Here is a 14422-nt window from a genome sequence, read left to right as displayed (position 1 = left end):
AGACTTTTGACTTTTGAGTTTTGGCTTCTACAATTCAAATATTTTAGGGTTCAATAACATTATTTATATAATAAATTTTTATAATAATTTTATAGTTTTTATTTTTTTCTCTCACCTCTATGATTTTTATTACTTATCTTATTATTATTTCTCTTTTCTTATCTTTTTCTTTTATATAGTATAATTTATTGTCATATTTGATTGTGAATAGCACTACTCTTTAAGGTCACAAGACTTTTACAACACATTATATATATTTCATTATAAAATCGACCTATTATATATCACATTCTTTTTAGTATAAAAATGTCTTTTAATCTATGATATCATGAATAGAGTGATGTTTCAGGATTGCTTAATCTTAAATAATAATCATTTTTTTACTGATTAGTGTTTTGAGAAAAATGATTAATTAATTAACAAATGAAGCTTAAAAATTATATATATATATATATATATAATAAAAACAAGAAATCAGAGAAATTAATTAATTCTTAAAGTAAATAAAAAAAATTTAGTTTGTGCCAAACAGCAGGACCATTACATATCTTGTAGGAGGCAACTAATTGTCGGTTCAGTGCTGGGTTGTCAAAATATTTTACAAACCTCGGAAGAATATTCAACTTGCTAGAGAAAAAAATGAGAGAATATGCATGACAGTTTAAATAAGGGAATGATTTAGATTGGAGTAAGGCTAGGTCTCCATAGCCCGAAGAAAAACATATGCAAAAACAGTAGACATACGCTAATAAGGTAAAAAAAATTTCACTATATATCAACTAATTATAAATCTTATTTATATGATATTTCATTTTCACTTTCATTTTTTTATGAAAAAAAATAATACAATATAAAATAATTTTATACTAATATCTAATCATGAATGAATTTAATGTTTATGCATATGCATGTAAAATAGTTTTATATTATCATTTATTTATAAATTATCGTTTAAATTATTTTTATATAATTATTTTAAAAGTTAATAATTATATATGATGAGTTGTAATAAGATGACTGTATAAATTATCATTAATGCATAAATTTTTTTATCTTCATAAATTATCATATATAACAAATTTATTAACTTTTATAATGGTGAATTATAAATTCATAACGTTATTTTATAATTGGATGATATTATAAAATTGATTTCATAACCATTGTTAAACTATTTCATTATACTTTTTCTTCTGTTTTTATCATATGCCGTTTTTTTTTCTTTCTTTTTATTTTATTTTTCTTCTCGTACGGACAATCCACTTCATTTTTGGGTAAAGCATTATAACGACTGCTATGAGATAGATACAGGGATCAGTAGGTGATCACTCACCAGACTGAAACATTCCTAAATGCTAACCTACTTTTGTTTGTTTCCTCTCATGTTTTCGCTTTCCTTTCTTCTTCTTCTTCTTCTGCATTGAGCCTTCTTTCTTTTTCTGTTTTCATGGCATCAAGCAACAACAACATTCAGGCAATACCTCGCAGCCGAAAACATCAAAACTCAGCCGTGACGATCGCCCTTGGCCGCAGGAGGGGGACCCACAAGAAACACTCTGGTGGTGGTGATGGCAATTGCAGTTCCCCAGTTGTGAATTCTTGGGAAGGTGGTTCCAAGAAAAGTGAGGTTTCTGCGAGGAAGCTCGCTGCTGGGTTGTGGCAGATGCAGTATATTCAAGTCTCAAGGGATCATCATGCTGCTGCTTTTGGACGCAGCTCCTTTCCTTCCTCCATGTCCCAGGTATGTACCAGTAGTATATATCATACCATATTCAAGCTTTTAAATAAGATTTCCCAACACAGATTTGGATCACAATATATTGAAATCATATCGGTCTCACTTGTTTATCATTTATCCTGATATCAACAAATATGACAACAATTGTGACCGATATTTAAAACGTTAGTCATATGTGAAGAAATGTAACATAATATAAAATATAAAATATGAATGCAGTGCATGATTAAAAACTGGTTGAAATGAAAGTTAGAACTGTTAGTTTTTGAAAATCACGTCACAAATGGTGAAACCGAACACGCAAGTAACTATGTTAAAATATGAATGTAATATTAAAATACTATAATAATATAATAGTACTATATAATTCTTCTCAAGGTTTTTAACCTCTTTGGGGAATATTCTTTTGGTAAAAGAGTACTAGAAAAGTGATAGAATGATATTTTTATCTTCTGTATTTGGACTGACGACGCATCCGTAGACCCTATTTAAAAAATAAAACTGAATAATTAATAACTTCATTAAAAGGAGAACCATGAGTGCCCAACCCCCAGTACAACCCAATCTGCAGAGTCAGCAATTTAAACAAATCATAGGGCATATTTTTATTTTTGGTGGAAAAATCATACGGCACATAACACATCATTTATTTCAATATAAATAGAGAAACTGAGTAAAGAGAAATAGGTAAAAAAATATTTTTATTTATTTATTTAAGAGAATAGATAAGGAGGAAGGGGAAAAAAATAGAACACAACGTTTTTCCTTTAAAAAAGTTCGGGAGAAACGGGGGAGAAGAACTCTCCTTTGTTTTTCAATAGTTTACTTTCTTATTTTTGTCTATTCATACAATACTTCTTTTAAATTCCAATACGGGGGACTATCATTTTCATTTCATTCTCTCTTATGTCTTTTCTAGTTTCTAGCATGAAGAAAATACAAAAACCATCAAACATAGACGTGATCTCACACCATGATCTAAATTTGAAGCTAGTCCAACAACTCATCTCTATCCAAAATCCCATTTCAAAATAACCATTAGAACCACCAGAGATATCACACACACACACACACACACACACACACACACACACACACACACACACACACACACACACACACACACACACACACACACACACACACACACACACACACACACACACACACACACACAGAGAGAGAGATATATATATCATATTAGTTTAATTTTGTCGCACACACACAGATATATATATCATATTAGTTTAATTTTGTCGTTGTAACTATAATATTTTTGTATGCATGTCTGTTTCAGCTGGCTAATGGAAATGCAAAGATCAGGTTTCCCCATTATGACAAACCTGGTGAAAAGTTTCAAGAGACCAAGGATCAGCTAAAGAGGCCAATAACCATCTTGCGTTCAAGAAACGGACTTCGATCTGAGGTACAAGCTAGTAATTACTTGCTCATTATTATTTAAATTGCATCAGCTACTTGAGATTGTACGTGTTAAATATCCTACAAATTGATTTTTAAAATCCTCATGATCTCTATAAAAAAATTTCTGGAAATGTATTATCTAAGAAGTAAGCAGTGTGGACTTTTTCTGAACACTTGTTTTTAGTTAATAATAGAATACTCTTGGATGTAGTAAGTAAAGTCTAGAATGGAGCAAGGTATTCTTTTATCCATAAGTAGGATTGTGTGTCTAGAAGTTTATACTTGAGTCTCATTTTAAAATAACAAAACATGTAATCTTGTGAAGCAACACTCATTTGTTTCTCATAATTGTTGAAAGTTAAATATGTGTAAATGTGAAGTTTAAGTAATAGATCAATTATCAAAAACAGATTCCACATTTCAATCTATGTTCTTTGTGGCTTTTGTTTTTCAGCTTGAATCTTCTATGCCACATCTCAATGGTTCAAAAGAAATGGCCACAGAATGGAGCCCTACTCTCAATGAAGCATCCAATGAGTTCATCATGATCCATAGCAGGAAGCTTCTCGAAGACAAAAAATTAGTAGGTGACCATAACTCTGTTGTCTCCACTTTGCTAGAAGAACTCCTTCAAGCTCAAAGATCCATCAATAAACTCAAAGCAGAGCAAAAGACCATCCAGAAAAACGTTGAACATTTTTTGCAGAATCTCAAAGATGACAAAATCTTTTTGAAGAGCAAGGAACACCACAAGATTAAAGCAACAATAGGTGAATTAAAGGGTAAGTTGGAAAGGGAAAGAAGAAGTAGAGAGAGGATGGAGTTACTAAACACCAAATTGGTGCATGAACTAGCTGAAGCCAACTTATTAAGGAAGCAGTTTATGACAAACTGCGAGAAAGATAAGAAAGAGAGAGAACTAATGGAGGAAATGTGCGAAGAACTAGCCATGCAAATAGGAGAAGACAAGGCTAAGCTTACAGTAATACTAAGTGAGTCCAAGAGAATTTGCGAGGAAGTGGAAGAAGAGAGGAACATGATGCAAATGGCTGAACTTTGGCGCGAAGAACGCGTGCAAATGAAGCTTGTTGATGCACAATTTGTTCTTGAAGACAAGTATAACCGGTTGGTGCAACTTGCTGCTTCTCTTGAAAGGTTCTTGATATCAAGGGGTGCTGAACTTGACACTACGGAACTAGAGGATGCTGAGTTGATCAAACAAGAAGTTGAATCATTGAATATTCAACGTGTTATGGAGCTTTCTTTTGATGTCTAAAAAACTTCCAAGATATATATAGTTCACAATATTCTAGGAACATGGTATGAACAGTTTTCTGCCTTTCGTCGATACACAAATAAATATAGAACAATGGTCTGGTTGTAATTCCACTTTTCAACCTTTCAGTCGTTTCTACGCAGAGGAAGAAATAAGAAAAGAAAATTGAAGAAATTGATGATAAAAATAAGTAACATGATTGAGAGAGAAGAAAAAAAGTGTGTGGAAATTATTATATAAACCCTGTGACATGAGTAAGGTCAGTACTTCAACCTTTTTGTCGATTCTATTCACAGTATAAAGCCATACAGCATCTGGAAATGAGTCTATCTATGAATATATATTTCCATTTTATGAATATTTTATGAACACCTATTGTTTCCTATATCTCTTTTTATAATGTTATATCACTTATTATACCTTGTTATTTTCTTTCTCTTTTTTCTCTTTTCTTTCTCGTGTTGAATTAATGGCATAGTGGTTCATACAATATTTTCTTTGGAAATAATTGAGAGTGATTGACTTATTCTTTTTTTTAGAGAGGTGCTATATATGATATCTTGAAAAATCTAAAGATTTTGAAACAGTTATTTGCTGGGGATAAATAAGTTTGGATATATGAAAGGAATGGAAGAAATATAGCTCCATTAAATGGGCCTTTAAAAAAAAAAACTTCACTGAATGGAAACTCATTTACGTATATTGATTAAAAGAAATAACAGTGCCCAAAGTCCAAAACCTTCAGATTTGTTGGAAAACTACAAAATTTCCCTTTTTAAAAAAACTGAAACATTTTTTTATTAAGTTATGCCTTGTAACCTATATGTAGTTGAAACAAGTAGAACTAGAAGTAGATGTTTTAAGTAAATCTTGGGTTCAAGCTTTGCAAATAGAAAAAAAAAAAAAAAAAACTAGTTAAAAGGAGAAATCCTACTAAAAATTATCAATGTGGTTCTTTAACCAAAATTAACCCTGACAAAACCTATAAATACTTGACACTTATAACATATTAAGAGGAGAGAAAAAATGATGCCTTGCGAGTCACTAGTGAAAACATGAGTCATAAAGCATGGATGTTTATTCCTGCACTCCATAAAAATCATGGTGCACCTCCTTTATATTCGAGACATTAATTTCATGGATTGAATTTTTGGGAATGTAATGGAGGTGCACCTTGATTTTTATGAGGTGTAGAAAGCTTTAACACTTGTCACCCATCCAAACCAGGCCTTTCCTAGTTCCCTATAAGGTTGTTGTTTCTTGCACGTCCTAGTTTTTTCCAACACCTCTTTTTTAGCTTTCAGAATGATCAATCTGGAATATAAAATTGCATTCCAGAATGATTACAGATTCCAGCTTCTTGAATGTCCAATACAAAAGGTAAAAAAAATCCAAAAAGGGTCCAAGATGCTACTTGGAGGTGCAGGAAGCAACAACCTCCCTATAATATGGATCAAGGTGGACTTTGAGCATGAGCCCACACTCCGTAATGTGTTAATAGATAGCCCACTTTTTAACAGTATCAAGGCTATTGTATCATGCACCCTCATTATTATTCTGCACCTCCCATTCTGAAAAGTTAATTCTAAAATGTAAATTTATATTTGAAATACAATGAGAAATGTCCGATGTAATAGTAGAAGTGCTGGATATAAATGCCTAATATCAAATGACCCAAAAATTTAAACTGAGAAAATTTTGTGGACTCTAGAAGTAGATACTAAATAGCAAATCATCACTATGTAATATCTGGCACAAAAATTTAATTTGTATTATCAAATTAATTTAATCATACATTATAATAAACATAATTAGTAATATATTAATTTTTAAGTTCACGAGTTTTTTTTCTAACAAAAAATAGCACCCTTTATTAAGCAAGAGAAAAATCTGGCCTTACATCTATAATTTTTATGTGAATAAATTATATATTTACTATTTATTTTATTGATTATAATTTTTAAAGTGTAATTGATAATTTGCAATGCTAACTTGGAGTATAACAGTTATCAAAATTAAATCTTAGTGTTAATTTACTTTTGGTACATTAATTTTAAACACTCAAAATTTAAACTAGAAACTATAAGTATCCTAGGCTTTGAAATATATAATTAACCGAAAAAGGAAAAAAAAAAGCTCATACGGATTTTCATACAAAAAAAGTTAATCACACGTTTATTTATAAAGATAATAATTTAGTAAAATAATATCCTTTAAAAAATATAGTAAAAGAATAATTTTGTGATGCACTTAAAAAATTACTTATACTTTATTTGAACTCTTGTTCTCTCATTTTGTTTCGGAATAAAGAGTGACAAAGAATGTATAAAGATTAAATGGAAATCATGGTTTCTTTCTACTAATTATTGAATTCACTCGTCTATGTTACTTTATACCAGAAAATTCTGTAATGGTTTTCATTTTCACTACTCTTAAAACATACTGATATGGATTTGTTGAATTTCTTCCATTGATTTACAACTTGGGGCCACTTTTTCTATAAGAAAAAATACATAGCTTCCTGAAGCAATTATTACTTATAAGTGACTCATACATCTTTAAAGTTTAAACTCTAACGGTGCAACTCTGTGCTGCAACAGTTATTTAAATTAAAAAAAAAAAATCAAGGACTCACCGTTAGATATGGTTTTAGTGTATTTTTTAGAGCTCAAATGATGAAAAAAGCATATGTAGCCATCTAAAGTATTGTATGCGGATACTTTAGATATGTTTGGTTAAATTTTCTCAGAAAATATATCTTTAAGAATTTAATTGATATATATCAAAAGAAAACAATTTTAAACTGCATTTATGTAAATATTTTTTATATAAAATTATTCAATCATAGGACTAAAAGAATTCTATGAAAGAGTTATCGAACAACACAACCCGGCCGGTCAAGAAAAGAAATTCAAATACAAACAAAATGTATAGACGCTTTAATTTAAAGCTTACCCCAAATATAAGCTAGACTAAGTTTAAGTATGCCTTGATTTAAGATTTTTTTTTTAAAGGAACCTTGATTTAAGATTAAGTATTGTTCTTCTTGTTATTATCATATCTAAACTAATTAAGATTAAAATTCTGTATTAGAAAAAACTAATGTATTGCGTTATTGATTTGATTTTAATATTTAATTATTTCAATTCATGCATGAAGAAAAAAAATAGAACAATTATATTGAATTGTAAATTAATTAAGACCATACCGTACTCGATCCTGGAATTGTTTTTCAAACTATACGTACAACAAATTTATTTTCCTAAACTTAATTGCAACCACAAAAAGATAACTAATTAAAGTGAAGACAGGAGATATCAAAATATGCATGGGGACAACAATAAATGTTTTTAAGAAAAAAGTGCTTTAATCTTTAGTTTTATCCTTAAGATAGTACTAGTATATATATAACGAGTTTCAAGTACTTTACAAAGACTCTTTAAAAAAAAAGTACCTTACAAAGACAATTGTTTTAACAGAGATAAATGAAATCAATATTATTAGATGTGGTTTCTAGCATAAATAAATAAAAAAGAAAAAAGATATGGTTTCTGGGCGTACATTGAATTCATAATAAATATAAAATATATTGAATGTTTATGTTTTTAAGATATCAAATTTTTTTATTTAATATTTTCATTATAAAACAATAAAAAATGTATAAAAAAAAAAAGAAGAATAGTTTAACATTACTCGTTTTAATTGATACATAAATCGCTGAGAAACAACTTCTAATTAAAGTAGGTTACATAAAAAGATTAACTTGGAATAAGCACAACCACAGCAGTCATCCTACTATCCAAGCATCATTAAGATGATTGATTGATTGATTAGTTAATGTTTAATTTAGGGGGGGACCATACCCATAATAATTAAAGCTATTTAGCTTAGTACTTCCTCCCGCAATAAATAACCAATTAAAACCTTGATTTGATGTGCCCTGGGGACCTTTGATTTATAACGAGATGCCAAGCAAATCCTTCATTTTGGCAAAACAGAGAGAAGAAATAGTGTTTTGCTTTATGATTGAATTGTACCACTGAACCCCATTTGATCTAGAAAAGCACTTCCCACGACCACCATATCCACAAAGTCTTCTTGCCTTTCATCATCCACAAGTGGGACTTAACTTGGTAATGCTATGAAAAGACACAGAAATAATTTTATTTTGAGGAGATGACTTCCAATTGTATTTTTTTTCTTACTCTATAATATTTGATATAACGTTACTTTTAGAAAAAAAAATATAAATAAATTTTCGTTGAAAATTATAAACGCACAAAAGTAAATATTTTTATTTTAATGTGTGCTATTGTATTAGTTCAACGTATAAACAGTACGATAATTCTTCATTCATTATCAAATTATGTGATCTTAAAGTGACATTATAAATAGTCATTTTCAAATATTTAAAAAGTATATAAAAAAGAAATGAAACTAAAATGACAAACTATGATTAATTTGAAGAAATTATAATATATCCTTATTTTTTTATTGAAATGAAACATTAACGCATTGGTGAGAAGTGTAAATGAGTTTCTATTTATAATATATTGAAGTTAAAATGCTGATGCATGTCTTAGTCAATCAATATAAACTTCAACTTCTTGTCAACTCAAGTTTTGCTTAAGTTGTAATTTTTATTTGTTTTGAATTTTGATATTTGAAATTTATATCTTTTGAATGACTAATTAACCAAAACGAACATAGAGCTCTACTTTAAGCAATCAAGCACATTCATGCACCAATTTAGTTAAACGCCACGTAGTTTATGAAAACCTATTTTGGTCCTTCTTATATATTAGTCAAAACTATCTAACATATTTACTGAGAATATCGATTATCAGTCTAAAATATCTTTTATTTTCCCATTTGACACGTTTATAATATTATTATTCACTCCTTGTATAAGCGAATTTTGAGATTTCTGTTAACTGTCATAGCAACAAGATGAGCAACTGTTAGCTGACACAGCCACACGAGATCTTAATTATATGATATATCGAAAGTGATATTGTACCAAACTATAAATGTGAATAAATTTTAGAAATGGTAATGCTACCATGAAAGTTGAAACTGCCTACGTCGTTGACGCATCTCTGGGTCGGTGGGTAACCAAAATATATGTGCCTCACACACGCCTGCTTGTGCATATTTAATAGCTACAAGATTTTTTATTTATTTTTTAATTCAGAATTGGACATAAAGGATTCAAGTTCCTAGTTACCACACTTTTTTTTTTAAAGAGAAGTTAAGATTAATTAGATCATAAAATATACTGAGACTTCATTAAGATTATTACATACTTTAAGGCTTAAAAAACACAAAGAAGTATTTATAATTGTTCATACACAAAATATATTCACATCGACAACAAGATTATAAATCCTTATGAGACATTAGTATGATACTAAGATTCTTACCCACTAGACTAACATTTACTAACACTATTCACCTCACCTCAATAGTGACAGCCTAGAAGATAGATTTCCAACTAGCTGTAGTTGTTGGTTGTTTCTGTGTCATCTTAATCAAGCAATATAATGGAGTGCTGAAGTGTAGCTAAGTTATATGATGATTGCTTTTGAAGAAAGTAATATGATAGAGATATAGCTATTTGGAGTTTCATAAGAACTAGCAGATCCTAAAATAAGCATGAGTCTTGCTAAAGAGATACTTGACTAATTAAAGTATGAAAATATTAATTACTGCATTCAGGACACATATTAAGAATTAAAAATAATTTTTTTAAAAATATTTTTTTATTAATTACCATAATTTTCAATACATTTCCAACGTAATTTTAAAAAAATATTATTAATTATTCAACTAGTGGCTTTGAGATACTGATCAACAACACCCAATAAATTAAGTATTGATAAATATACAAAATTCTTATTGAAAATTATTTAAGAGTACATTTGATAATTAACACATTAAATTTATATTTTCGTACCCTTAGTATTCTCCAGTAAGTTTGATTAGCTATCGCCTTTAGGGAGAGAAGATATACTCATACATGCGTGGCAAGACGAGGGTGCATGGTTGATAGAGATGTAGAAACCAAAAATAAATGAAAAAACCCTTGGTTAGAATTCTAATGGTTAAATTCCCTGTGAATTGTTATATCGTATCCGGTGAATTTGTTATGGGGGAAATCATATTGATGAACAAATTAATTAATAAAATGAGCATCTCTCTTGAGTATCTAAATAAATGAAATAATTTTGGGGAGGAAGGGTATAATTAATTAATTAACAGCTATCATTGATGTGCCACACTAACCAATTGGAATTTGTTAATGGACCCATGGTGAATTGATATCTGTTGCATTTCTTATCAATAAGACAAACAAAATTGTTTTTTTATATAATATTGTAATGGTATCTTATAAATCATGGTAGCTATCAGAAGAAGAAACAAATTATTGTAAGAGAAATGAATCTGTTAAATATATCTATATGTTGAATTGTTGATAGTAGGACTTGGAAAAATATATTGTTCAAAACCTTCTTGGCATTGTTTTTATTATATCTATTTTTTTTTTAATCTTTTACATGTAAAAATCAAACACAATATGATTTACAATAACTCAAGTATGATGTTTAATCAATTGAGTTAAACTCTTTACAATTAATTTTAATCCATAAATTTTGCCCTAAGTCTTAGCTATATTGATTAGAATTGAACTACAAATTAAGGTTCCCATCAAATTGGTGAATGAAACGATTCAATTGTATTCAGATGAGCACATGCATGACACTCTGATCGTTGTCCCAACTTCCCCAGCTGAAAATAACAATTCAAAAGAGAGTGACTGTGATTTACGATCTTCAGACATTTATCTAGCACCTAATGCAAATATGATAGAACCACCTGCATAGGAAACTGTTGCCACTAAATATTGTTCACAGAATTAGCATACAATCGTTGTGGTGGACTCCAATGATAGGGACTCATCTGGCCATATATGCTATAATGGCCCAGAAGTAGCTAAAAGATTTTTATCTTATTTTTTTATTTTGTATAGTGATATCAAAAGCATGAGATGTGAACAGCCTCTTGGAATCTTACATTGATTATTGGATATATAGTTCCAATTCCAAATTCAAGTTTTCAGAATCTAGAATCCATGAATTAAAGAAAGAACGGACTCTCTCCAAGTTGCTAGACGCATGAGAAGGACATGAAATGGATTCCATCTTGCCCAAATTGCACTAGATTCTTACAGTCATTATTATGCATAGCGGACAATGTCATGAATTGAGGGTTTAAAGCTATTCTGCAATTTCTTTTATAATTATGATTTATAAGAATTATAAGTTGTCGCTACAAGGGTATGAAAGATAAACCATGTTTGTATCTATAAATTAATTTTGTTCCTTTAAACATTTTTATATCAATAATTATAGACCAATAACCATGGATATAGAAATGTTTGAAGGAAGGAAATTAACTCTCTCTACCCGCTAAAATTAAGAGAAAAACTAAATTGTAGCTCAAATTAATCTGATGCATTCTATTTGGAGACAGAGGTGTAGAAATCCAAAACTAAATGGTGTTATGAAAAATGAAATATTATTTATATAGCATGAGTGAATTGAAGATGGAAAGCTAGAATGGAATCACAAAAAGTAATTATTGCATATACGTACATGCACAATCCAAAGTCATGAAGTTTAAGCCAAAAACACTTTCATTCAATAACTATTAACTATCCATTTGTCAGTTCTCACCATTCAACTTCAAAGAAGTCCAATCTATCTCCATCCACACTTATGACTAAACACTACTAATGCTTAACAAATTATCTTTTATTGTTTGCATCTGGTATATCCCAAAATTGTCAATTGCTATTCTTTCTTCTTTTTTTTTCTCTGCCGAAAGGCACCTAAAATTATTTTGTTATTAACTTCTTGAAAAAATAATCAATGAAATGTGCCATTGAAGGGGCAAAAAAAGTTTGCTTTCCAAGCACTTTACGGGCATGTGGCCCTTCTTTACGGAAGGGTAGATCATTATGTCTCGATGTATTGTCATAAATATACAAATAAATTCAAATTGACTAACCATGACTCTCAATATAAGAAACTTTGTTTAGCAAATAAGATTTATTTGTATAAATTCATGAAAGTATAAACCAACATTAGTATAAATTCAAATATTCTTAATCTTTAAATTTGACAAACTCAATACAAAATTATATAGTATATTTTAACCTTATACTATTTTTTTACAAGCATGCCAAAAAGAGAGAGAAATAAAAAAAACATTAAGTATATATTTAGATTTCTGGTGGAAGTGTTCCAAAAGTATGTTTAAGTGTATTTTGAGTCATGTTTAGTTATATCGTGTATATTTGAAGTAAAATTGTCTCGAAATTCAATTTTTGAGAAGTAAGACTTGAAATATTTTGTAAATTTAGGTTTAAACCAAACTATAGTTGAGAAGTCTAGAAAACAGACATTGGAGAATAACCTCTAGTTTCTTGATACCCGGCAAAGCCTTTCAGAAGACACTGTCCCTCTTTCTTCTATGTTAATAAACTCTATATAATACAACTGCAATGCTAGACTAAGACTATTAATCAAATCATATAGGGGGCCTCTTTTTCTCTTTCACCGATAAAAAAAATCCCATAGATTCCACCTTAGTACAATAATTTTTCAACTAAGGTAATGCAGAGTATCCAATTGATCGATCCGTAAAATGCTGCAATCTGAAAGTTAGCTTAGTACCAAAAATATGTCATGGTACATGTAATTTGATTTTTTCAGACTGTCACAAACAAGTATATCCAATCCAACCCATCTTGAAAGCATGATATCACATGCAAAATCATAGTATAGTTTCTGTTGTATATATTTTTAATTCTCCTTGCTTAATTACGCAAGTTAGGGTGGCGCCTAATACAAAACAGGTGAGAATCTGATTCTGATTCTGCAAATCAATATAACTCACCCAAAACATCTCTATTTAAATCGTACTTATGTAGTAATAACAAAGTGAAATATTATTATTCATTGGAAAGAGAATAATACTATGATTTATCAGCAAAGGAATCCTCTGAAAACATCATAATGGCTGACATAACTAAACACCGACTGTAGTAGTTCCTTGGCTGTTTTTGTTTATAAAGATGACATAATTGTGGGTCAAGTCTTTGGGACTGTTCTACCTTGTTTGTGTCATTCCTCCACTTGCAATTTTGCTAAGAAACAAGTGAGGTTTCCTAAGATATGGGATTATTTTAATAATAAGCTGGTGGGCCATTCCATTATGAGCCGCCAAAGCCAATTTTGCTACCTGATTCAATTTATCCTCAGTCACCCATGTTAGCACTACAACTGCCAAATGCTTGTGTAATGTAATCAAGTACAAAGTGTAATAATCTTGAGGCTGAGACAATTCCGTATACGTGTGATTCAAAAATTCAAAAAATAAAATAATTATTTTAAGATTATTTTTTATTTGTAAGAATCAAAAATAAATATAAAAAAATTTATAATAATTTATACATTTTTTTCAATCAACTGAGTTAAGTTTCTTTAATATAATTAATTTAGACTTGAAAGTATGATTCATTGTCCCTTTATTCTCTAAAATTAACAAAATTATGAAGAAGAAAAATTCTAAAAGGTTAATTTTTGGTTCATTTTAATCCAAAGTTATATGTAATAGGTAACATATAACATATGTTTTTAGATCAAAACTGACACTAAATAATTAAATTTAAAGATTTAATGAAACCAATTAGAGTTTTAGGAACTTTCTTTTTAATTTTGCCTAATCTAAATACTAAAATGATTTTTTTTAGGTGAAGGCTAAAGTGATAGCAAAACATAATTTTTGAGATTAAATGTTCATTTACTTAAAAAAGGAGTGTTAGACATATATGATCATTAAAAAAAAAGATGGGATTAAAACACAGCATAGGATGCTTGGTTGCTCCAATGGGTCCCAACTATAGGCAGAATTGGGCCCTG

At 29.5% G+C, this 14422-nt stretch overlaps 1 protein-coding gene across 1 annotated transcript; it reads left to right on the top strand.

Moving 5' to 3' along the window:
- Window positions 1–1265: 1265 nt before the first annotated feature.
- LOC114375798 lies at window positions 1266–4803 on the top strand. The gene is made up of 3 exons (XM_028333659.1): window positions 1266–1741; window positions 3036–3164; window positions 3615–4803. The coding sequence occupies exons 1-3, from the start codon at window positions 1448–1450 to the stop codon at window positions 4434–4436; spliced, it is 1245 nt and encodes a 414-aa protein (XP_028189460.1). The 5' UTR covers window positions 1266–1447; the 3' UTR covers window positions 4437–4803.
- The last annotated feature ends 9619 nt before the right edge of the window (window positions 4804–14422 follow it).

This window comes from Glycine soja, chromosome 11, assembly GCF_004193775.1.
Source record: "Glycine soja cultivar W05 chromosome 11, ASM419377v2, whole genome shotgun sequence".
Lineage (NCBI taxonomy): Eukaryota > Viridiplantae > Streptophyta > Magnoliopsida > Fabales > Fabaceae > Glycine > Glycine soja.
Note: the sequence above shows the minus strand (reverse complement) of the source record. Positions and strands in the feature narration are given on the sequence as shown.

What these genes read in the sequence shown, in the direction of transcription:
- LOC114375798 (XM_028333659.1), top strand. Translation starts at nt 1,448, where the DNA reads ATGGCATCAAGCAACAACAACATTCAGGCAATACCTCGCAGCCGAAAA. An exon ending in TTCCTTCCTCCATGTCCCAG is followed by an intron (nt 1,742 to 3,035) that starts GTATGTACCAGT and finishes TGTCTGTTTCAG; the next exon opens with CTGGCTAATGGAAATGCAAA. An exon ending in GAAACGGACTTCGATCTGAG is followed by an intron (nt 3,165 to 3,614) that starts GTACAAGCTAGT and finishes TTTGTTTTTCAG; the next exon opens with CTTGAATCTTCTATGCCACA.